General features: G+C 45.0%; 1 protein-coding gene across 3 annotated transcripts in view; it reads left to right on the top strand.

Moving 5' to 3' along the window:
* Positions 1-25180, top strand: part of ESRRB (estrogen-related receptor beta) — a 180286-nt gene that overhangs the window by 84365 nt on the left and 70741 nt on the right. Inside the window, exons 3-4 of one of the 3 annotated variants that reach the window (XM_006864779.1) lie at positions 1827-1832; positions 6586-6995. In XM_006864779.1, the coding sequence (XP_006864841.1) occupies positions 6599-6995 (397 nt within the window). In that variant the 5' untranslated portion in view covers positions 1827-1832; positions 6586-6598. Of the gene's footprint in view, positions 1-1826; positions 1833-6585; positions 6996-25180 lie in introns of those variants that run through there. The other 2 variants (XM_006864780.1, XM_006864781.1) reach the window with 2 other exon arrangements.

Raw genomic sequence — 25180 nt, 5'->3', positions numbered from 1 at the left:
CATATATATTTTTAAAGGCTTCCGTTCAGTTATTGAGACTGGTGTGACCAATAATGTTCTAATTCAACGCTGAAAGATTTTACAGAACAATTTTGTTAGTATTCATTTAATTTGAGAAATATTACATTTAAGCAATTTACAGATATCTTTATCATATGTTAGTCTATGCCTATGTACTAAACATTACTAAGGATTCTGTATCGTCTGGTGCGAGAGGAGAACCCCGGGGGCGGGGGTGACCCCATGAGTTACCATCCTGGGTGTCACTAACCCTAGTGACACCACTGGCCAACTTGGGAGAAGGTTGGACTACAATTTGAGACTACAGTATTTTGTCTCTACGATCTTCCCAGCTTGGTTTGCTTGTGACCATTAGCATTTAAAATAAAGCAACTGTGTAATTAATTATCCACTTTGGAGACAGAAAAGGGATGCTATTGCAATGATTCTGGGTTAGTAGGTGGAACCAGGATTGCCCAGGGAAGACCAGGAAGTATGGTTATCATAATGTTTAAATACCTTAAATTTCTTCCATTCTTAAACGGCACACCCCTCCCCATCAAAGAAGCCAACAAAACTGACAGTAACAACAAAACATTCCCTCTACACTCCCGTATGGCCTTGAACAAGGGCAGCCAGAGTGTAGATGGTGCTGCTTGGAGGGGCAAAAGGAGACATCCTACCCTCCCCGCTAACCTCGCCAAGCCTGCCTTCACCTGACCTGTTGCCCACTGCCTTCGAGATAGGCTCTCCTCATCTCAGTTCTAGCTCATGTTCTCTTTTTATTCTCTTCCAATGAGGAGAATGGCTCTGGCCACTTTTTTTCTATTGTTGGATTTCTTTCCCCATTATTCCTTTACAAGTTGCCTTTGAATGGGCACATGATGATGTCCTGAAGGTCAAGTACAAATAGATGGAGTGGGCAGAGGGCAGGTTCTTCAGCAGCTCTCCTTCTCCTGCCTGGCGCACCCTGGGCCCAGCAGTGCAGAAGCGCCCTGTGCCTGCCCCCATCCCCTCCCCGCTTCCTAGAGAATGCTCTTCTCTGCTGTAGGATCAACACTGGACTGCTAACCACAAGGTCAGTGGTTTAAACCCACCAGGTGCTCCTTGAAACCTTATAGAGGATCGCTATGAATCAGAACAAATTCAATGGCACTTAACAACAACAATACCCCTTATGGGTTAAGAAATGACAATAAGAAGTGCCCCAGGATTTGGTGCTCCCACAACAGACAGTGTCAGCCCAAGGACAAGTGGACAGGGCTGAAGGAGAGACTTCTGCCGTGGAAGCTCTTCCTGAGGCTGTCACAGGGAGCTTAGATTTGCAGATTAACAATCCAAAATTGAATCCTATCTCTCCAGAGGCCTGGGACAACTCCAGGCTTCAGCTTTTCTCTTCTGCAAGATAGGGATCGTAAAAGATCGCTTGAATCGGGCTGCTAACCTCAGGGTCAGCAGTTCAAAACTACCAGCTGTTCCACTGGAGAAAGATGAGGCTTTCTGCTCCCATAAAGATTTACAGTCTTGGAAAACCTGTACAAGGTCGCCATGAGTCAGAACTGACTCCATGGCACATGACCGCTACCACCAGGTGGTAAAGATTAATTAAGATGGTAGAAAGAAAGGAAGGTGTTGGACATGTGACTGGCACCTTATGAATGTGGTTGTTGTGACGTGCCATCGAGTCAGTTCCGATTCATAGTGACTCTGATACGGTTCCCAAGGAGCAGCTGGTGGGTTTGAACTGTTGACCAGTGCTGATCTTATCGCAGCACATGAGGAGTCCTGCTTGATGAGTGGTCACTAATATCACCCAGCGTCCTGAGCAGAGGGCAGCTGGACAGCTCCTGAGAATGGAAAGACAAGCTGAAGATCCTGGAAGGAAATTTCAAGCCAGAAAAGAAGCTGGGGTCTTTAAATGAGTGAAGTGAAGGCAGTGCCCACATTTCTCCTTTTGGCTCTTTGCACACTTGTGTTTGTTAATATCTGCCAATCCTATGTGAATATCAAGGTCTTAGGGACACAGGCTAAGTCTGTCCTGTTGCCTTTCTCAGGCTAGCACTTGGCACAATTATTATTATTGTCATCGAGTTTATTTGGATTCATGGCTGCCTAGTCTTTTGCCGTCTTCATGACAGGTGGGCTGTAGGCTATCTTTTATTGTTTAAATCTATTATTGTGTTTGTGGTATCCTTTAAGGGTTTCCCTGGCTTACATCAGTCCTCTATTTTACGAAACACGATGTCCTTTTATAGACTTTGGTTCTTCCCATTGACATGTCCAAAATAAGCAAGCTGAGGTTTCACCACCCTGGCTTCTCAGGAGCATTCTGGCTGTATGGCTTCTAAGACTAATTTGCTCATTCTCCTGGTTGTTGTTTTTGTTACTGCTAAGTGCCATCGAGTTGGTTCAGACTCATTGCGACCCTGTATAGGGTTTCCAAGGAGCAGCTGGTGGGTTTGAACCACCAATCCTGTGGTTCGCAGTCCAGTTCTGACCCTACAGCATCACACCAGGATTCCTGGTAGTCTTCAGTATATTCAATATTCTTCACCAATACTACCGTCCGGATACATACACTTTTCTGGTTCCTTTTTTCATTGTCCAGCTTTCCCATGCAGATGAGGTGATGGAAAAGACTGTGACTTGGAGCAGGAATACATTGGTCATCATAATGCATTAGTTGATAACTTTGCTTTTAAAAAACTTTCAAGAGGTCTTTGGAGCAGATTTTCCCAATGCAAAACATTGTTTTCTGGATTGCTACTCCCATGGACATCCATTACTGGCCCCTAATGAGTCGGCACTCAATGGCAGCAACAATTCCCAGAAAAGACATCAAAATAATGGTCACAAAGATGGTATAAAAAGAAGGAATGGTGCCGTTAAACACCACAAGGCAGGAACTGGAGCTCTGGCTGAGGCTGCCTCTGTCTCAGTCCCAGGGTCTCCAGCCAAGGGCTTAGGTAAGGCACTGCTTGTTTATAAGGCCCCTGTAGGCTGCTTTGTGTTCTTCATCACAAAACCAAGGCTTGGGGACAGAACGGAAGCTTGTTTCTGACAGGGTTGGCTAAGGTATGAAGTTGGGGGACAATAGTTGGGAAAGTTCTAGCTTTCTCTCTCTGGGAATGGCTATAGGATGCTCCATCTGTATCCCTTGGGGGAAATACTTCTAGTGTGTCCATCTAAAGATATGAAGGAGGGGACATAAAATGCAAGTTTACAAAATAGTTGCTGCTGTAATTACTGTTTATGCCAAGTGTATCAGTTCAAATCTCTGATGCTCTCCTGAGCCTGAGGGGAGGGTGGAGATAGGCCTGGGGTCTGGGTCTGACCTAGGGCTTATCCCAGCAGTCTTGGACTGGTCCTGTGAAATAACAAGCCAGCTCCAGCCCCAAACCAGTTACTGTGGAGTCAGTTTGGACTCATGGCAACCCCACATAAGCCAGAGTTAGAACCATACTTCCTAGAATTTTCAGTGGCAGATCTTTCGGAAGTAGAACACCAGACTTTTTTTCTAAGACACCTCTGTGGATGAACTTCAATGTCCCACCTTTGGCTAGCAGTGGCGTTTATTGGCAGTATGTACCACCAAGGCCCCCAAAGCAGCAATGAAAGAGCATCTGGTCAGCTTTCCTCTACCCACCCTGGGGAGCAAATCCACAAGTGCACTTGTCCCTGGTCCTGTAGTCTGATGTGCCTCTAGATTACATTCTACCAGGAAAGTGGGAGAACATTGGCATTTCCTGAGGACACACTAAGCTTCTGGTGGTTTGAGGGCTTGGGGTGGCAGTGTGGAGCTCGGGGGACTGACGGGGCAGCAGCCAGAGATGTCAAAGGGCTCAGAGGAGACTTTGAAGTGGGGGGATCCTGTGCAGATATAAGACTCTCTCGAGTTGATGCTTGTTGGAGAGGTGTCTCTGAAGACAAGCGTCCATTCAGTTCAGAACAGAAGTGACTTGGAGGCCATTTCAACAGATGATGAACTTCTGGAGAGTTAGAGACCTCATATGCATCTTTGATCTTTGTATCCAAAGCTCTCAGCTTAATCTCTGGGACAGAGTCCATCCATGCTCAGTAAATGACTTTGTTAAATGAATAAATGAATGAGACCTTTGAAGGGTTGATGGGGAAGATGGGTGCAAATATGTTCTGGGTGGCCCTAAGGAGTTTAACTTGGACCATGGGGTGCGAGCTCCAGAGGAAGAGAAAAAATGGAAAACAGTTTCTGATCGTTGTTGTTAAGTGCCATCGAGTGGGTTCCAACCCATAGTGACCTTGTATAGGGTTTCCAAGGAGTGGCTGGTGAGCTTGAACTACCAACATCATGCTTCAAACTGACTTTGCATGCTAGCTCATTAACCCACTGCACCATACGAGGATAGTCCAAACCAAGCCAAACCTGTGTCTGTCAAGTTGATTCCAACTCATGCGACAGAGTAGAACTGCTCTATAGCGTTTTCTTGGCTGTAGCCATTGCAGAAGCAGATTGATAGACTTTTTTTGCTGCAGCACACACTAGGTAGTTTTAAACTGTATGTTAGTTTGCACCTATAGGATGGTAAATTTCCTGTTAGCGCAAATGTTCTAGTGTAGATGGGATGACCAATTGGGAAGAATGTATTAACTATATCACATATGCATATGTTGTCGTTGTTGTTATGTACTGTGGAGTGGGTTCCGACTCACAGCAACGCAGTACAGGGTTTCCAAGGCTGTAAATCTTTACAGGAGCAGAAAGCCTCATCTTTCTCCCAGGGAACAGCTAGGTTCGAAATGCTGACCTTAAGGTTTGCAGCTCGATTCATAACCACTATGCTGCCAGAGCTCCTTATATATGTATATATTAACTATAAGTAATTCATGGAAAGAGGGACATTGTAGAGGTAGGGCCCTGGCTGCTCCTCTGCTAGCCTCTGGGCACTGAGACCCTCTCAACTGTGAGTCATCTTTCCATGAATGGGTGGTACAAAGAGTTAACACCCTTGGTTGGAGGTTTGAGTCTACTTAGAGATCTCAGACCAATTTCTGAAAAATCAACCCCTGGAAACCCTCCAGAGCACAGTTCTGTTCGACACACATGGGTTGCCAGGAATCAGCATTCACTAGACAGCAATTGGCTCTTCTACCTTTCTAGCCTTTTGAACTTCTCCAGGATCTTAACCTCTTTCTATTCACCTCCTTCTTCAGTGCTATCATCTCTCCATCCCACAGAAGAGGCTCGGTGAGTGAAGCAACCTGCCCAGTCCATGTGCAGATTGAGGTCTGATTCCAGATCCCAATCCTGGCTGGCCCCAGGACTTTTGCCTGTGGGGCTGAGTTTCCTGGAACACTTCTTGACCTCCCTGCCCTTAGTTCATCTAGCTTTTCTTGCCCATGCTGAGATGGGACAGGTTGCCTCCCCTCTCAGCAGGAGGTGGTATGTGGGAGGGTCACACCCTTGCTGGTTCTGGGAGGAGGGGTTTTCACTTCTGGGAATCCCTTTATTCCTCCTTGCCACCATATTGGTAGGATCCCTCTGGGGCGTCGACAGGCAGAACTCAAAGGGATTAAGGAGTGTGCTGGGGATGCAGAAGGTTGGGGTTGAGAGGGCCCCCCTTTCTACTTGATGGAGTGGGTCGGTGGAAGCTGACCTGCTCAGGGGCTAGGCAAGTGACTGAGAATCACCTTTCTCATAGGAACCACCGTCCATATCTGCCCTCTCTTTCATTCTTACTTGGCTGGGTCACTTGGTACCTCTGGGCTCAGTGTTGGGTTTGAAGGGGGAGCTCCAAGCTGGGGTTTACCAGATGCCACAGTGGGGACATCATAATGAACACTGTTGTTAAGTGCCATTGAATCAGTTCGGACTCATAGAAACCCTATCCAGGGTTTCCAAGAAGCAGCTGGTGGGTTTGAACAACCAATTCCATGGTTAGCTTATCCTACAGTGCCACACCCGGACTCCATCATGAATAATGTGAGCTCCCAGGCCTGTCACACCAGAAGTGTTTAGTTGTAGCCACTGTGTAGTATTGCTGTGCTTTGTTGTTGCTGTTGTTAAGTGCCATCGATTCAGTTCCCACCCATAGGGACCCTGTGTAGGGTCCCCAAACAGGAACCAAAAAACTCCACCCACCCCACAAATTAATTGCCCCAAGACAATTTCAAGGAAGCAGTCACATGTTTCTTCCATGGAGTGGCAGGTGGTTTCAAACGACCCACCTTGTGGCTAGCAAAGTCTTTAACAACTGCGCCACCAGCATTCCTTTGATGCAGAAAGGTTGGCCAAATATTTTGGCTAAATAAGGAGTTACTTATCACTAGCCCTTCAAGCCAGCAATTCTCAAACCAGGGTGCCTATCTGAAGTTTGCTGATCAACTCCTACTTTCTTGAATGCATTAGAAGGTTCTGAAGGCAATGCCAGTAACTGGTTTAGGGCTGTTTCTTTGAGGCCCATGAGCCTTCTCAGCTATGATTTTATCTCATCAAGGCCTTAGCTTGGAGCCCCTCCCAGACGCTCCGCCCACTCGGTGCTGAGCTCAAAGCCACACCCACCGCACCCTCCTCAGAACTGACTCCCCTGCTTGCCTCTGTGTCCACAGGCTGCTGAACAGAATGTCTGCAGACGACCGGCACCTCGGCTCCAGCTGCGGCTCCTTTATCAAGACTGAGCCGTCCAGCCCATCCTCGGGCATCGATGCCCTCAGTCACCACAGCCCTAGTGGCTCATCGGATGCCAGCGGTGGCTTTGGCATGGCACTGGGAGCCCATCCCAGCGGCCTGGACTCGCCACCCATGTTTGCAGGCGCGGGCCTGGGGGGCACCCCGTGCCGGAAGACCTACGAGGACTGTGCTAGCGGCATCCTGGAGGATTCGGCCATCAAGTGCGAGTACATGCTCAACGCTATCCCCAAGCGCCTGTGCCTCGTGTGCGGGGACATTGCTTCCGGTTACCACTACGGAGTGGCGTCCTGCGAGGCCTGCAAGGCTTTCTTCAAGAGGACCATTCAAGGTACGTGGTGGGTGGGTGGGTGGGTGGGCCAGGGTGCTGGGGTGTAGGTGGTTCCGGTGAGCTGCTGGGTCTGGGCGTTGCTGGAGCAGAGCTTCTACCTCACCGGTCCTCTCTTTCTGGGATCCCAGACAACGACTATAGTTGCAAGACTTGTTGAAAGTGTCATACACCCAGTACCCACCCAAAGAAAACCCACACAATGGGCCTGGGAGGCACTGTCAAGTGTGTCGTTGTTAATTGCCATCGAGTCGGTTCTGAATTATAGCAAATGACCCTGCATAGGATTTCCTGGGAGCCGCTGATGAGTTTGAACTTCCAACCTTGCGGTTACAAACAGATCTTGTGGTCCAGTGCATTTTTACACAGCGCCACACCCGTACTGCCAACTATGCTCCCCTTCAAGGGTTTAATTCTGGGGAAAGCATTGCATCTTCTGTTTGGCCATCCCAGACCCTTAGGCCCTCACTTTTATCTTCCTTAGTTATGTAAGTCAGACATGGATCCCCTGTCTGTAAGAGTCAGGCAGACAATAAGGGAATGTTGGTTTCTTGAGCACTTACACGCAGCCCAGCTTGGCCAGGTTTCTAGGATTTGGCAGTGCATTTGCATATGGGCTGAGTTACTTTCTAATGGGAATGTGGTTGGTTCTCTTTCAGTGGCTTCTAGAGTGCATCCTTCTGATAAAGGCAATCCTGAGGTGTCCTTTAGGGTAAAGGCATCTCTAAGTTAATTGGGGGTAATGATGGGTTGGACTTCCTCTGCCTGGTGTCAAGTGCATGGCTCAGAGGGAAACTCTTTGCACATGGCGGCCATGATACTTCTTCCATTGGTCCTAGCAGAGCCTTTGCCAAATTCATACAGTCAAGTCTCTGTTGAATGTCTGCTGAGAGCCAGGCGTTGGTGCAGATGCTGGTGATCAGGTAATGAGCAAACCAAAAAAGAATCTCTGCACATGCAGCTTCCATCCCCTTGGGACTGAAACTGCACACGAGGCTGGACAAAACTCAAGGGGACACCTACCCTGCTCCCTGCCCAGATCTCCTTGGTCCAGGGCCCTGTCTGGCTATCCTGAAAGAGTTACTCTCCAACTTCTCCACCTCCCATTTGGGAGAGGCAGACTTGCCTGGGAGGATTCTCAGTAAAATCATTCAGCAAATATTTACTTGTTGAAAGCTCTTCAGTTGATAATGGATTTAAAACTGATTGGGGGTGTTAACACTGGGCTTGTTTCCAATTCTCATACTGAGATGATGTGTATTGTAGCTAATTACCTAGGGTCTAGGGTCAGGCCTTGGGCATGGTTTCTCTCTTGTGCTTCGGTTTCCTCATCTGTAAAGTGAAATGATATTGCCCCCCACCCTCTCAGGTAGCTGTGAAAAGGATTAAGTGAATCAATGTGACCTGCCTTACACTCAGTAAGTGCTACAGAAATGCTTGCCGGTTTTTGTTTGTTTATTTGTTTTTTGTAATTTAAGACAGACAACTATTACTAAGACAACAACCATGTAATTAATTTTATTTCCAGAGCAAGCGTTTGTAAACTACATATATAAAAATGAAACATAGTAAAACTATTTTGACCTAAGAGGATTTAAATTATTTTCGCCCTTTAATTATAAATAATTATTTTTTAAATATACCCAAAGTTAAAACAAACAGGGTGAGAAATCCAAAATGCGTTAGAGTAAAAAAGCAAAGTGCAAGTGTTTCTACAACTCCTGCTCTCCCCAGAAGGAGCCTCGTTACCAATTTATTTCAGCAGCTATTTATTGAACACCTGTGTCAAGCATGATTTTAGCCTGGGGGTGGGCATGGGAAGAAATTGCCTTTTAAAGAGAGAATCACACTTTCGTTCATCTATATTGTTTTGAAAGGACAGTGGGAATTCTGGATCAAATTTTCAGGAAGTAGAGGCTGACATCAGCTCAGAAATCTTACTGCACTCTTAGCTCAGGACCCAGGTTCTGGGAATGTTCTCAGCAAGTCAGGAGCCACATGGAGGATTTGTAAATAATCGTAGTCATTTGCTACCACGAATAGGATAATGATCGCTTCATAGAACTCAAAAGACAAACAGCAGCATTTTGTTTAGCCATAACTGATCTGTTCTCTTACTGATCTGTTTCTCTTACTCACAAGGACAGTCCTGCCTTCATAATCTGAAAGAGGTTTATATCTCGGCAGGGAAAAGCAAACTCTAAGACTGACAGATGCTGTGGTTATATTATTAATTCTATGGTTGTATTCTAACAGTGGTATGGTTAGTGTTGCTTTTGAATGTGATAGTTGTAGAACATTTGGAAAAGTACAAAGAAAAAACTGTGGTAGGTGTCATTGGACCATCTCAGAATGAGTGGGCATTGATTGATTCCTAGCTCTGAATAAGACTGTTGCTAATGATACCAGTTCCAACTCATAGTGAGTGCATGTGATGGAGTAGAACTTTCCCATAGGGTTTACTGGACTGCTAGCTACAAGGTCAGCAGTTCAAGCCCATCAGCCACTCCTTGGAAACCCTATTATACAGGTTCTCTATGAGTAGGAACCACACAACTTGATGGCACTTAAGCAGTGGTCTTTACAAGAGTAGATGACCAGCTCATTCTCCCTTGGAGCCACTGAATGGGTTTGAAACCACCAGCTTTTCAATAGCAGCTGAGCATTTAACCATTATACTACCAAAGATTCTCCTAGTAAAGCAATGGAGGATGCCTAGACCCACGGCCATCAAGTTGACTTGTAGCGAGTCTGTATAGGGTTTCTGTAAGTCTCAGAATTGCCACCATGGCTCCACTAAAGAGAATTTGTTCTCCTAGTGACCCTCTATAAAGTTTCCAAGGAGCGGGTGGTGGGTTTGAACTGCCATCCTGCGGTTCAACTCGATCTTGCGTCCCAGTGCGTATCCTACAGCAGCACACCAGGATTCCATTTAAAGAGAATAGTCAGTCTATTTTACAAAGTCCAATAACTTGCATCCAGGAGCCTTGAGTCATGGAATGATTTATTCACAAATAGGTGCAAATTCTCAAGACTTGGAATACTTGGAAAATCATGTCAGTTTTATACCTCACCTCATTCCTTAACTCACTTCAGACTGCTCAGTTTTACCAATGTGAAAAAGGAGTCGAGGCTGATGGTTCAAACACACCTAGTGACTCCATGAAGGAAAAGACCTGCCAAATCTGTTCCAGTAGAGATCACAGTCTGGAAATCCCTATGGGACAGTTCTACTCTGTCATATGGACTCAGCCCCAATGGGGAAGACATTTTGCAGAACCCAGGGTGTTCTAGTCTTTGAAAGCACTGGGACTGAGCACTCCTTGTATGCTGGTCTGTGTTGGGTGCTACACAATGGTGGGGGAGGGGGAAGAAGGAGGGAGAGAAATACTGGCACCACCTGTTTTTGTAAATTAAGTTGTGATGGAAACCCGGAGCCCCACCTATAATTTACATGTCTATGACTGCTTTGGTGCGGCAACAACTGAATTGAGTAGTTCCAATATCATCTGGAGGAGCTCTGGTAGTTTAGTGGTTATGAATCGGGCTGTGAACAGGAATGTCAGCAGTTCAAAACTACCAGCTGTTCCGCGGGAGAAAGATGAGGCTTTCTGCTCCCGTAAAGATTTACAGCCTCGGAAACCCTGTACAGGGTTGCTATGAGTCGGAACCGACTCCACAGCACATAACAACAACAACAATATCATCTGGCCTGCAAAACCTGAAACATTTAGCATCTGGTTCTTTATAGAAAAAGTTCACCTCTTCCTGCACTGCAGCATCAAATAAGATGCTCTCCCACTACCCTCAAGGGGCTTCAGAGGGCACTGTGAAAACTTTGCTCTAGAAGGGAGTTTGTTTTCAGTGCTGGGAGCTTGTGCTTACTCAGAGATATAGACAAAGGCACCTTTCCTGAAGGCACAGATGGCTCCCTGGCCAGGGAGATAGCCCTAAACCTGACTGAACTCGCTAGCCTATCAAAAGGGAAAACCAAAGAGACTTGGTCAGCCCTGGGGCATAGACAAGAGCAAACTTTGGCAAAGACTTCCTCCCTAGAGAATGGAGTCTAAGCCAAAGGATTTAGCCTGATGCAATTCAACATTAAATTTGTCTGATTAAGATCTTCCTGATTATGATCTAGTTCCCTGTAGGTCTCCTGCAGGCAGAGAACTTGGTACTTAGACTATGCACAGGCAGATCAATTTCTGGGCTTATGCATCAAGTTCCTGAATTTAGGTAATGGGAGTTTACCCCTGGGAGATGGAGCCCCTTTCTGTGGCTTGTAAAGTGAAGACTTGTGGATCATAGGGCTGACAGCTGGATTCAGGACCATGATGCTGACCTCAAAGTAAAGAATGGGCTTTAGGGACAGCATTCTCGGCAGAGGAATGCATTTCAGCAAGTGCTTCAGATCCAGAGAGAAGCCCAGTGTGGCAGAGTAATCAGGGTGAACAGGAAGGACCGGGGACTGGCGAACTCAGTGATGCCTTCGTGGTTGGTGTCGGTTATGTACCATGGAGTCAGTTTCGACTCATAGCGACCCTGTACAGGGTTTCCCAGGCTGTAAATCTTTACTAGAACAGCTGGTAGTTTCGAACTGCTGACCCTGAGGTTAGCAGCCCGATCCCTAACCACTGCGCTACCAGAGCTCCTTCAGTGATGCCTTGGCAGGTAGATTTTCTATTCAGTGGAATGGAAGCCATCGGGAATGAAGAATGGATGGCTGCGAGAGACTGCAGACTCTCCTGTTGAAGAGTCTCTTCCTCTTCAGCCCCCAAAGTGGCCAACTCACTGGACAACCCCTAGAGCAGCCCCAGGTCTGTGACTGTAGTTAAGCAGAGGAGAAAGACCCTGGCACCTGCTTCCTCTCTGTTTATTTGGGTCCCAGATTCAAGCTTGGAAGGAAACTCCCAGGGAGAGGGCTGGAGGGTGATTGATGGGTAATCCCTGCCTTGGACCACCTCCAGGCCTTTTGTCATGGAGAACAGGGTCCCAGCAGACACCTGCATCTGTGCAGAGACAAAGTCCTGGAGTAGGTGGTGCTGGTCCCAGAACTGCCACTAACTAGTGCACTGACCTTGAGCAGGGACTCCCTCTGGCCTCAGTTTCCTCATCTATGCAAAAAGAGTGAATTCAGCCCTTTGCTGTGGTAGGGCTCTTCAGGAATGAAGTCTCATAGTTCCTCCCTGAGGAGGTATGCATAGTCCAGGGTGTGTCAGAATGCGGTCTGTGATCAGAGGAGCCCAAGGGAGGCTCATAGGTTTCTGGAGGGAGATGGACACAGAAAGAAGAGTTTGAACAAGGACCCAGAGATGCCCACATGGCATCTCTGCAGTGGTAGAGGTTGTTATTGAGTGCCATTGAGTCAGTCTCTACTCATAATGACCCTGTATAGGGTTTCCGAGGAGTGGCTGGTGGGTTTGAACTGCCGAACTTGTGGTTAGCAGTCCAGTGCTTATCCTACAGTGCCACCCTGGCAGTAGGTGACAGGAGGCTTCAGGGCTGTGCTCGGGAAGATGGAGTCATATTTGGCGGGCGGGGGTGCTGTGTAACCTGGTTTAGGAGTCCCTGGTGTGACAAATGGTCAAATGTTCTACTACTAATCAAAAGATTGGTGGTTCAAACCCACCTAGCGACTTGGCAAGAGAAAGAAAGGCCTAGCAGTCTGCTTCCATAAAGGTCACAACCTTGAAAACCCTACAGAGTACATTTCTACTCTGAAACACATTTTTTTTTTTTTTAAACCTGACCTAGACTATAACTTTATGATTTCGAAGTGTTTTCACCTAGGGCAAGTTGTTTGGTTTCTCTGAACCTCAACTTCCATATCAGTAAAATGGGGTTAGTAAATAGTTCTTGCCTTACAGTGTTATTACAAGAGTTCAAGGAGACCGCGCATGTCCAACATTTAGCTTAAACCCCACAACTGTCTAGTCAGTTACTGTTGTTATTTACCTTTGGCCACAGGAAGCCAGTGAGGGACTGTGAGCAGGGTATTAATTGGTTCTCCTTTTAACAAGATGCTGCTGTGGGTGCCCTTGAGTCGGTTTCTACTTGAGTAGAACTGCCCCATAGGATTTTCTTGACTGTAACCTTTATGGTTAGTGTTGGTGAAGAATATTAAATATATCATGGGCTGCCAGAAGAATGAGCAAATCTGTCTTGGAAGAAGTATAGCCAGGATGGTACTTAAGAGAGAAGATGGTAAGATTTTGCCTCACCTACTTTGAACACGTTATCTGGAGGGACCAGTCCCTGGAGAAGGACGTTATGAGAGAAAAAGAGGAAGATCTTCAACAAAATGGATTGGCACAGTGGCTGCAAATGATGGGCTCAAACATCGGAATGATGGTGAGGCTGACACAGGACTGGGCAGTGTTTCATTCTGCTGTGCATGAGGTCACTGTGAGAACTGACTTGGGACCTAACAGCGATAGCATATCTTTACAGAAGCAGATTGCAGAGACACTAAGTGGGTTTGAACTGCCAACCTTTTGGCTAGCAGTCAGGCCTTAAACTGGAATCAAGCTAGTTCTGGCAATGATAGGTGAGATGATCTGGCGTGGGAGAGTCTGGGGTTTGGCTCAGGGTTATGGGGACCAGTTAGGAGGCAGTTTTAACAGGTCAGTTAAAAGAACTCGTTAAAAGCCCAGTTCGAAACTAGCAGCTGTTACGCGGGAGAAAGATGACGCTTTCTGCTGCCGTAAAGATTTGCAGCATTGGAAATTCTGTGCAGGGTCACTATGGGTCGGAACTAACTCCACAGTACTCAACAACAACAACAACAAGGATGCTTTTCAGTTATGGTGTTGGAGGAGAATACTGAAAGTGCCATGGACGGCCAAAAGAACAAACAGATCTGTGTTGGAAGAAGTGCAGCCAGAGTGCTTCTTGAAGCCTCGTTTTCAAGGCTTTTCCAGACTAGAAAGCTTCTTTCTCCCATGGAGTGACTGATGAGTTTGAACTGCCAATTTGGTGATTAGTAGTCAAGTTTTTATCCTTCAGTGCCACCAGGACAATGACGAAAGGACTAAAAGGTAAACGTGGGTGTCAGAACTTTTGAAAGTGGATTCATTAAAAGGCAGCATAATGATTGGTTTATGGAGATGAGAGAAGGAAGACTCAGATTTCTAGCTTTAGGGAAGATGGTGAAGTCATTGGGGGAAAGAAATCTAGAAGGAAGAGTTTTGTCACGCAGGGAGAACTGGGTGTAAGTATCATGGAAACCTTGAGTTTGATCAGTTCGTAGGACTTACTCTGTTGAGTTGGAAGTTGGGGCAGGAAGCCAGGAATCTGACTGATGTTTTGGATCTAATGTGAACTTCTAGGGTAGTTGTTCTCAACTGAAGCAGTAGCTTCAGCTGGGAGCTTGTTGGAAATTGACATTTTTAGATCCCATTCCCTTCTACCAAATCAGAAACTCTTTTGGAGGGGAGGGGGTGCTGGGGTAGGGCTCAATCTATTTTAACAAAAGCTCCAGGTGAGCTTGCTTGCTTGTTCAAGCTTGTGCTCCTGGTAAGGTTGTACGCTTCAGAATGAGAGGGGAGAAGGAGCAAGGAGGTGGGGGGGGGGGGGGAATAAGAGAGCCTTCAAAGGAATTGAAGCAGCACTCTACCCATCAGTTGTAAGATGCACAGTTTCCCCATTTTAATACGTCTAAATGAGTCTGCATGTCACAGTTTCTGTGGGGCAGGTAGCGGCTCTACTGTGGTTGTCATTACCCTCTCATGTACCTCAAAATCTGCAGAACTGGGGCCAGTGACCCTAAAGAAAATCCTTAAGACAGCATCAGAGAGCTTTTTAAAAGAAACACAGCATCATCAAGCCCCTTGTTTAGCAGAGAAGACAGCACTACAGATAAAAAATAGACTCCAATGGAGAAGTTTCAGCAGTAAAACGTAATGTATTTTCTTATATAAGGTCCAGTGTTCTATATGATCAAATCTTAATCAATCAGAACTCTTTTAATAGACTAAATGAAAATGTTAGTGACATGGAAGTCATAGTTTAGTTACTAATGTTTTTTTCTGTCTTTCTTGGAGGTACATCAAATATTGGTGCCTCTTACCATGGAATATAAGGAGCTCTGGTAGCGTAGTGGTTACGTATCGGGCTGTGAACCTTAAGGTCAGCAGTTCGAAACTACCAGCCACTCCGTGGGAGAAAGATGAGGCTTTCTACTCCCGTAAAGATTTACACCCTCGGAAACCCTGTACAGGGTCGCTATGGGTCGGAACCGACTCGATGGCACTTAACAACAACAACCATGGAATATAGCTTACATTTGATGAAGTAAGTATAGAAGTAGTCAGAGATGTTAGAGAGAAGGAAGATGAAATTGAACAGGGAGTCAGTTTAAGAGGTACTGCTTCAGGAAGGACCAGTTGGGAGGTCACTGTTGAGGAATTTTAGGATTCTTATGGGCAGAGGAATTTCTGCTTTGAATAAAGTATCAACAGATGTTTACTCCTGTGTCGGGCATTGTGTTTGAGATAGGAAAATGAAGGGCATTGCAGTCACATGTTCAGTAAGGAGAACAGCATGCAAAAGTCTCATTACGGAACACTAAACTAACTGTGGGAAACCCCTGAACAGTGTGAGCGTTTAGCACACTTGTCTGCTAATGGAAAGATTAGAGGTTCATTTCTACCAGAGGAACCTCGGAAGAAGGGCCTAACTTGAACCTCCAACCTTTGTGTTAGCAGCTGAGAATGTTAACTGTTTATGCCACCCAGGGACTCAATGCAATTCACCCATTCTTCAATGACCAACATGGTTTGGTTCCAAAGACCAGATCGTTTTGCTAAAAAGAAAGGACAACTAAATCAGACCATAAAATGGAGTGATCATTGCAAAACTGTCAAATTATATTGCAAAACTATCAAATGATTTCATTAGAGAGCTGCCAAATCTCAGAATCATGGCTCAAACAAGTTGACACATGACCCTGACCACCATACTCAGTGCCACTCTCACCTTGTACCTCAGTGTTCATACTGGAAGACGTATGTGATTGGTCTGCAAATTGGTCAGATAGAAGATATATCACTATTGTTGTGAATGTGAAATGTCTGATAACGTGATCGTCTGTAAGTGAGAAGTTTTTAGGAGCTGCCGTGTACGAGCTGATTCATAGTTACCCTATGCACAGCAGAATGAAAGCCTGCCCATCCTGCGCCAACCTCACCATCGTTACACTTGAGCCCATTACTGTTGACACAGTGCCAATCCATCTGGTTGGGGGTCTTCCTCTTTTTCACTGACCCTTACCAAGCATGATGTCCTTCTCCAGAGACTGGTCCCTCTTGATAATATGTCCTAAGTATGAGATGAAATGTCGCCATCCTGGCTTGTAAGTAATGTTCTAGTTGTACTTCTTTCAACACAGATTTGGTTTTTCCTTCTGGCAGTCCATGGTACTTTTAATGTTCTTCAACATCCTAACTCAAATGCATCAATTGTTCTATAGTTTTCCTTATACATTGTCCATAATCTTATGGTAATAAATAGACACATTTTTTTCCCTCCAGTTATAGGTGAATTTTTAAAGGCATCCTTTTGGTTAGCTGTTGTGTGTCATCTAGTTGGTTCCAACTACTAGTGACCTGCCTAGGGTTTCCCAGAGTAACTGGTGGATTTGAACCCCTGACCTTGCAGTAGCTGAGTACAGACCATTTGTGTCATCCAGGAATGTCTTTGAAAGGAAATGTAGTAAGCTTCCTATGCAAACTTCTGGCTCATCATGGCAGAGCAAGCCCATGTCTGTCTACTTGCATTCCCCAAGGCCCACCTATACGACAGCACACGGTGCTATTTCCAAAGAATGGAAGAAGTAGAAACCTAAGTGGCTGAGAGGGAGATGCTGATAAATACATCATTTATACTTCAGAAACCTGATCAGAAAGCTACAGATACTGAGGGCTCCAAGATAGACCAGAAGCTGTAGTACAGGTGGGCTCAAAGCAAACGTGTGTACTTAGGGGTTATGTAGTGGCCCGAACCCCGCTCCCACTGCCACGTAGTCAATAGTGCCTTTTCATGATCCACCCGAGGAAGCGGGTTTCATTGCTGGAGAAAATGAGCGAGTGTGGTTCTTGACTCCGGGACCCTGGGCTCAGGCTCAGAAGAAGGAAAGTTAAGGTTAAAAACAAGATGATTGGATATACTGACTCCTTACGTACAAGTGTTGATGGCAGATCCAAGTAAAATGAAGTCTTTGGCAACTTCAATCTTCTGTCCATTTAATATGATGATATTTACTGGTCTAGTGGTGGTTGGTGGTTATATGCCTTGGAGTTGGTTCCGACCCTGCATAGGGTTTCCAAGGCTGTAAATCTTTATGGGAGCAGAAAGCCTTATCTTTCTCCCATGGAACGGCTGATAGTTTCGAACTGCTGACCCCGAAGTTAGCAACCCGATTTGTAACCACTACGCTAGGAGGTGAGGGTATTTATTTTCTTCACATTGAGTTGCAACCAATACCAAAGGCTGTGGTCTTTGATCTTCATTGGGATGTATTTTAAGCCCTCTTTGCTTTCAGCAAGCAAGGTTGCATCATCTGTATATATCAGGTTGTTGATGAGTCTTCCTCCAATCCTGATGCCATGTTCTTCTTCGTATAATCCAGCATCTTGGATTATTTGCTCAGCATACAGACTGAATAAGTATGGTGAAAGAATACAACCCTGGAACACACCTTTCCTGATTTTAAGTTATTCAGTTCTGTTCAAACAACTACCTATTGGTCTATGTACAGGTTCCTCATGAACACAGTTAAGTGTTCTGGAATACTCATTTTACTTATTGTTGTCCATAGTTTGCCATGATCCACACCATCAAAAGCCTTTGCATAGTCATAGAAAGGTAAACGTCTTTCTGGTATTCTATGCTTCCAGCCAAGTTTCATCTGGCATCAGCAATGATATCCTTTGTTCTATATCCTCTTCTGAATTTGACTTGAACCTCTGGCAGTTCCCTGTCAATGTATTGTTGCATACGTGTTGGGAGGATCTTTAGCACAATTTTATTTGCATGTGGTATTATATTGCCCATGATTTCCACATTCCATGGGTCACCAATATGAAGAGATTCACATTGGCTAGGTATCTGTCTTCAAAATTTCTTGGCATATATCAATTCCTGGAGCCTTGTTCTTTGCTAATGCCTTCAGTGAACCTTGGGACTTCTTCCTTTAGTATCATTGGCTCTTGATCACATACAGTCTGTTGAAATGATTGAATTTCAGCCATTTCATTTTGGTACAGTGGCTCTGTATTTTATCTTTTGATGCTTTCTGCATCATTGAATATTTTGCCCATAGAATCATTCAATACTGCATGTTGAGGTTTGAATTTTTTTCTTTTTTTTTTTTTTCTTATTGTGAATTATGTGATAGTTTACATGGGAGAACATTAGTTTTACATTCATTCTATCGTATATTGTCTCATTGCCATGGTTACAATCCCCTTCATGCAATCCTTCCCCCCAGGTCTTCAGCACACAGTCGCTTTCCCTCTCTGGATCTAAAGTCTCCAGCTGCTCCATCGCTCCACGTCATCATCTCTGCCTCCATTTCAGGCATCACTGCTTCTCTGTGTAGGGTCCCGCTCTCTGCTCTTCTCCCTTGATGGTCCTAGGGACCTCCGCTCCTAGACTGAAAAGTTAATCACTTCCCTCCTTGCTATAAAATGTCTACCTTTACATTTCCAATCCTCACAATCAGTCCTGATAATAATTATTCACTATTGTATCACAAGAGACCCGTCTGCATTTCATTGCATCAGCCCCGGCTAGTCAGATTGAATACTACTCAGTGGAGATTCTGCCTTCCTCCAGGCCCTCTGGGTCTAGGTTCCCCCTTGAAAGCTTGTCAGCCAGTCACTTCTTGCCTTTGTAGCCCCCCGCCCCCATTTTGGGTAGCCAATGTCCAAGTTGCCCATTCCTGTCTACTCTGTGTGTGGAGGGGGTGGGAATGATTCTTGCTGTAAGGATTTATTCCCTCTTTTGAGCTACTGCTTCCATAGGTGTAGGTCAAGTTCATAAAATTGTATGAGAATACTTTTTTTTTTCCCCTCTTCTTTTTATTTCTGGTTGAGCTCTGATCATCCAGTCACTGAAGCCAGGACAAAGTATTATCTGCAAGTGTGGGTGTTCTTATGCATATACCCTCTCTTCTTATCAGGTGGACGCTTCACTCTCCACTCTAGTCCTCTGTGGCTGTGTCACTGACTCTGGGCCCAAGAGTCCCCAGGTCTTGCCACACTGCTGGCTAACCAGGTCTTCACCCGGGTTCACAGAAGTGTATTGAACGTTGTAGAGCTTAGCTTACTGCTTCATTGCTGCTTTTCCCTCACTTCCCCTTATCGGTGTCGAGCGTGGTCACCAATCACAGCGTGTATTCCCACTGAGTCTTAGTCTTGGAAGGGGGTTTGCACTGAGGGGACCAAACCACTTACCTTGATGTTTCCTGGGCAAGCATATTGCTTGTTCTTGTAAATTTTTTTCTTGATTTTTTTTTCAGCTTGAGAAATGCTGAGCATTTTCTTCCCTTTTGGTTTTCTAACTTCAGCTCTTTGCACATTTTAGTACACTGCTTGACTTTGTCTTTTCAAGCTGCCCTTTGAATTTTTTTGTTCAGCTCTTTTACTTAATTTTTTCCATTTGCTTTAGCATCCCTATGCTGGAGAGTGTGTTTCAGAATCTCTTCTGACATCCATGTTGGTCTTTTCTTTCTTTCTTGTCTTCTTAATGACCTTACGCGTTCTTCTTATATGAGGTTCTTGATATAATCCTGTAATTCTTCTGGTGTTCTGTCATTAGTGTCTAATGCATCAAATCTGTTCTTGACATGATCTCTAAATTCAGGTGAGATAGGTTTAAGGTCACATTTTGGCTTTTGTGGACTTTAAAATATTTTCTTCAGCTTCAGCCTGAACTTGCATATGAGCCATTGATGTCCCTCAGTCTGCCCCTGTCCTTGGTTTTGCTGATAATAATGGAGTTTTTCCATCGTCTCTTTCCACAGATGTAGTCACTTTGATTTCTGTCTATTTAATCTGGTGAGATTCATGTGTATAGTCATCTTTTATGTTGTTTAAAGAAGATATTTACAATTAATATGTCATCGTCTTGAAAAATTCTATCATGCTATATCTGACATTGTTTCTATTACCAATGCCATATATTTCAACACTAATCTTTCCTGTTAGTGTAGTGGTTGCGAATCAGGCTGCGAACTGCAAGGTCAACAGTTCGAAACTACCAGCTGCTCTGCGGGAGAAAGATGAGGCTTTCTGCTCCCGTTAAGATTTACAGCCTCGGAAACCCTGTACAGGGTCGCTATGAGTCAGAACCAACTCCACGGCACATAACAACAACAACAACAAATCTTTCCTGTTTCCAACCTTTGCATTCGAATCACCAGTATTTATCAGTACACCTTGATTGCATGTTTGATCAATTTCAGACTGAAGAAGTTAGGTAGATTCTTCAATTTCATCATCTCTGACTTTAGTGGTTGGTGTGTACATTTGAATTGTTGCTGAGTGCCATCGAGTTGGTTCCAACTCATAGTGACTCTGTATAGGGTTTCTGAGGAGCGGCTGGTGAGCTTGAACCTCCAACCTTGTGGTTCAAACCAACCTTGCAGTTCAGTGCATTAACCTGCAGTGCCACACCAGGACTCCAAATTCAAATACTAGTGGTATTAACTAGTCTTCCTTATAGGTGTATGGATATTATCCTATCACAGACAGCATTGTATTTAATATCTATATTGAGGTGTTGTTTTTAATAATGAGTGTGACTTAATTTCTCTTCAATTTGTCATTTCCAGCATAGTAAGCCATGTGATTGTCAGATTCAAAATGGCCTCGGTTTCTGACTTTGGCCTGGGGTAACTAGTGGTCCCTTCACTGAGTGCGGAACACAGTGGGAGGAGAGTGTTGGGAGAGGATGAGTCCAGTTTCAGAAAGTGAGAAACCCAAGAGGAGTCCGATACAGATATCCCACAGGCTGGTGGATCTGTGGGTGGGAAGCACAGGCAGTGAGGGGCATGGATTTTGCTGCAGACCCTGGCCAAGAATGTGATCACTAAGCCTAGTGACACTGATAGGCGGCCTCAGCAGCTAAGGAGGAGGGAAGGATGGGAAGCCGAGGACAGCAGGGGCGTTTATGGGGATTAAAGGCATAGTCTGTGTCCATAGAGGAGTGAGTAAAGGAGAGAGCAGGACCAAGTGACTGCCAGCCCAGCCCTTCCATACCAACAGCTTCAAATGATGGTGATTCCTACTCAGATGTTAACCAGCATCTTTACTGCCAAAGACCACATCCCAGACCTCCCTCTGAGCTCACAGGTTCCCCAAGAGCTGTTTTTATACTCGCTGAAAGCCTAGACCCTGAGCCCCAGGCTCCCTGCAGCTGTTCTGAATAGCTGTGCTGGGATTTCTTTCTCCTGGGATAGGTTGAGATCAAAGAGAGCTGATGAGGGCCGGGAAGCTCAACACACAGGCACACTCTTGGTGAGCCTCCAGCTACTCTGTGTCCATATTCCCCTCCCTGAGGTTGCAGTGAAATCCTTCCTGTTTTTTCAGGATCACAACCACTGAGTCTGTCTGTCATGTAACTATGGGAAACAGACCTTAATGCTTGTAAAGTCAGAGTTGGTGATGAATCGGGAGTTTGACACCTAGAACAGAATTATCCTCATGTCTCCCACTGCGTGTTCACAGACATCCCTGCCCAGATGTCAAAACAAGCTGAGCAACTTTAGCGTTACTTCATGTGCTTCCAGCTACTGAAACCACACAACAATACCATGCATGCCTGTACTGTACCCATTTTACAGATGAGGAAATGGAGGCTCAGAGAGGTTGGATACCTTGCCCCAAGTGGAGTCTACAGTTATCAATATGGTATGGTCTTCCTAGATATTGTTGTTACGGGGCTGTTGAGTCACCGTCTGGCCATCCTTATTCAGAATCCTGAATTTATATTAGCCTTTAGCTCTGCCCATGTCCTGTGAGAGCACATCCCAAACTAGCCACACCCACCTGGTGCGGGTATATCCTTGTGCAAGTGTGTTAGCGGTCTATGGGCGGGGGGTCACACATGCCTCCTTCCTGCTCCCTTGCTCTCCTAGGCTGCCCTCAAGAGACCACAGGAATTCTGATGAATTAATCTCATCACTTTATCGAGGAGGCACTTAAAGAAATTACAAGGCAAGGCCACCAGTCTGGCCTTGCTGGCAGCCAGCCGCTGGAGCCATAAAACAAATTGAAAGGAAGAAAAATAAATAAATAAAATTAGAATTCTGACGCTTTTGTGCACACAGTCTCAAACACACAAGACACACACACATGTGGGTACAATTCCAAAAGGTCAAGTACATAGCTGGAGCTCTTGCTGTTAGCACTTGTTCTTGGGAGAGCACCAGGGCCAAATCCACAGACCTTGTTGACCCCCTTGCTCTGAGCAACAGTCCCGCCAAGCCTGTGGCTCCACCCTCTCTCCCAGGGATGACAGGCAGGCTGGGCAGCTCAAACCAGGACACAGAAGAAGTTCACATTGTGAAACAGTATCCTAGGCAGCTTGAGTGATGACAGTGGGGCCAGGAAGGGCTCTATAACTTCCTCCCCAGTGACTTGGAGCAGACTTGAGCCGAACTGCCAGAGTGTCCCTGCTACACCCGGGTCAGTTTCTCACCCTTAAGACAGGTGAGGTTGTTGGGAAAATGAAAGATTCAGTGTATGTAAAGCAGGACTCTGTTGTTAATGTTGTTAATTGCCATCGAGTCAGTTCCGACCCATAGCGACCCTGTACAGGGTTTCCGAAGGTGTAAATCTTTACAGGAGTAGAAAGCCTCATCTTTCTCCCGCGGAGCGGCTGGGTTTCGAACTGCTGACCTTAAGGTTCGCAGCCCGATTCGTAACCACTACGCTACCAGAGCTCCTTAAAGCAGGACTCTAGATGCTTTGAAATAAACACACAACCAGCCTTAGTTCTTAATGATATAATGTTGGTGGTGGTTGCTGTCAAGTTGATGCAGACTCCTGGCGGCCCATATGTGCAGAGTAGAACTGCTCTGAAGGGTTTCCAAGGTGTGGCACTGTGGGTTAATGCGCCAGACTGCCAAGTTGTTTGAACTGCAAAGTCGGCCATTCAGGCTCACCAGCTGCTCTTTGGAAACCCTATACAAGGTTGCTGTAGGTTAGAACCAACTCGATGGCACTTAACAACACAGCTTATCTTTCCAGGCATCACTGAGCGGGCTCAAACTGCCAACCTTCCAGCTGCTAGTTCAGTGTTTGTTTGTGTCACCTAGGGACCCTTCTGTTCTTGTTAGTTCTCACTGAGTTGGTTCTGATTCACAGCCACCTTGTGCACAATAGTAGGAAACACTGCCTGGTCATGTGCCCTCCTCACACTCATTGCTGGGTTTGAACCATTGTTGCAGCCAGTGTACAATCCATGTTATTGAAGGTCTTCCTCTTTTTTGCTGACCCTCTACTTTGCTAAGCATGATGTCCTTCTTCAGGAACAGGTCCTTCCTGATAACATGACCAAAGTACCTGAGACGAAGTCTCTCCGTATTCACTTCTAAGGAGCATTCTAGGTGCACTTCTTCTAAGACAGATTTGTTCATTCTTTTGGCAGTCCAGGGTACATTCAATATTCTTTGGTAACACCATAATTGAAAAGCATCAGTTCCTTTGTCTTCCTTATTCAGATGACAGTTGAGAATACCATGGCTTGGGGCAGGCGCCAACCTTAGTTCTCAAAGTGACATTCTTTGCTTTTTGACACTTTAAATAGGCTTTTTATAGCAGATTTGCCCAACGCAATATGTCCTTTGACTTCTTGACTGCTGCTTCATGGGCATTGATTGTGGTCCAAGTAAAGTGAAATCTTTGATACCGCCTAGCTTTATTCTGTTTTTCATGATGTTGCATATGGTTAATTGTGAAGCTGTTTGGTTTCTTTTTTTTTTTTTTTTCTTCAGCTTTGTATTGTGAATTGAGTAAAGATTTACAGAGCAGATAATGAGTTTTATGTTCAACAAATCATACACTTCATTTCACCTCAATTGTAATCCCTCAATATAATATCACTGATCCTATTTCTTTTTTTTTTTTCTTTTATCTTTTTATTGTGAATTGAACGAAGGTTTACAGAGCAAATCACATTTTTATGTTCAATAAAGCATACAGTTTACTTCACTCCATGATTGCTATCCCTTCCATGGATCAACAGTTAACAGCATTTGCCTCTATTCACTGCCACTGTTACATCCCTCACTGTGGCTCCTGCTACTTTCATCTTTCCTCTGCTTACCTCATTTTGTTGTATATTGCCTGCCCTGTCACCGTGACTACCTTCTAGCCCATGAATAATATTCCTTCTCTCAGATCACATAATCTCACGGTCAGCAGTTCGAGATTACCAGCTGTTCCGTGGGAGAAAGATGAGACTTTCTGCTCCTGTAAAGATTTATAGCCTTGGAAACCCTGTACAGGGTCGCTATGGGTCAAAAACTGACTCCATGGCACATAACAACAACAAACCCCATAAACATCATAGATTGTTTATTTTATTAAGAAACATTTTTTTTAACTTTTTACAACATGGGTCTCATACAGTGTTTATCAATTTGTGACTGACTAATTTTACTCATCATAATGTCTTCCAGGTTCAACTACGTTGTGAGGTATTTCACAGATTCATCATTGTTCTTGAATGTTTTGTAGTATTCCATTGTGTGTATGTACCAAAGTTGTTTCTTGTAGACAGCACATTGAAGGATCCTGTTTTCTTATCCATTCTGTTTATATCTCTGACTGGTATATTTAATCCATTTACATTCAGTGCAATTATCAATAGGTATAGATTGACTTCATTTTTCTGTTTTTTTGTGGTGCTGTTGGAGTCTTTGTTCCACATAGTTTTCTATGCTGATTTCATTTTGTTTATGGAGTTTCTTTTCATTTCTGTTCTGTTAATGTTTACTAAATCTTTCTGATTTCCCTCTTTTAAAAATTTTGGTGTGCACCTGTATTATTTTTTTTGTTTTTTGTTTTTTTTTTGAGGTTACCTCTGGTAGCGTAGTGGTTACGAATCGGGCTGCGAACCTTAAGATCAGTGGTTCGAAACTACCAGCTGCTCCGCGGGAGAAAGATGAGGCTTTCTACTCC

This window comes from Chrysochloris asiatica, unplaced genomic scaffold (assembly GCF_000296735.1).
Source record: "Chrysochloris asiatica unplaced genomic scaffold, ChrAsi1.0 scaffold00070, whole genome shotgun sequence".
Lineage (NCBI taxonomy): Eukaryota > Metazoa > Chordata > Mammalia > Afrosoricida > Chrysochloridae > Chrysochloris > Chrysochloris asiatica.
This window is presented reverse-complemented; position numbering and strand designations above follow the sequence as displayed.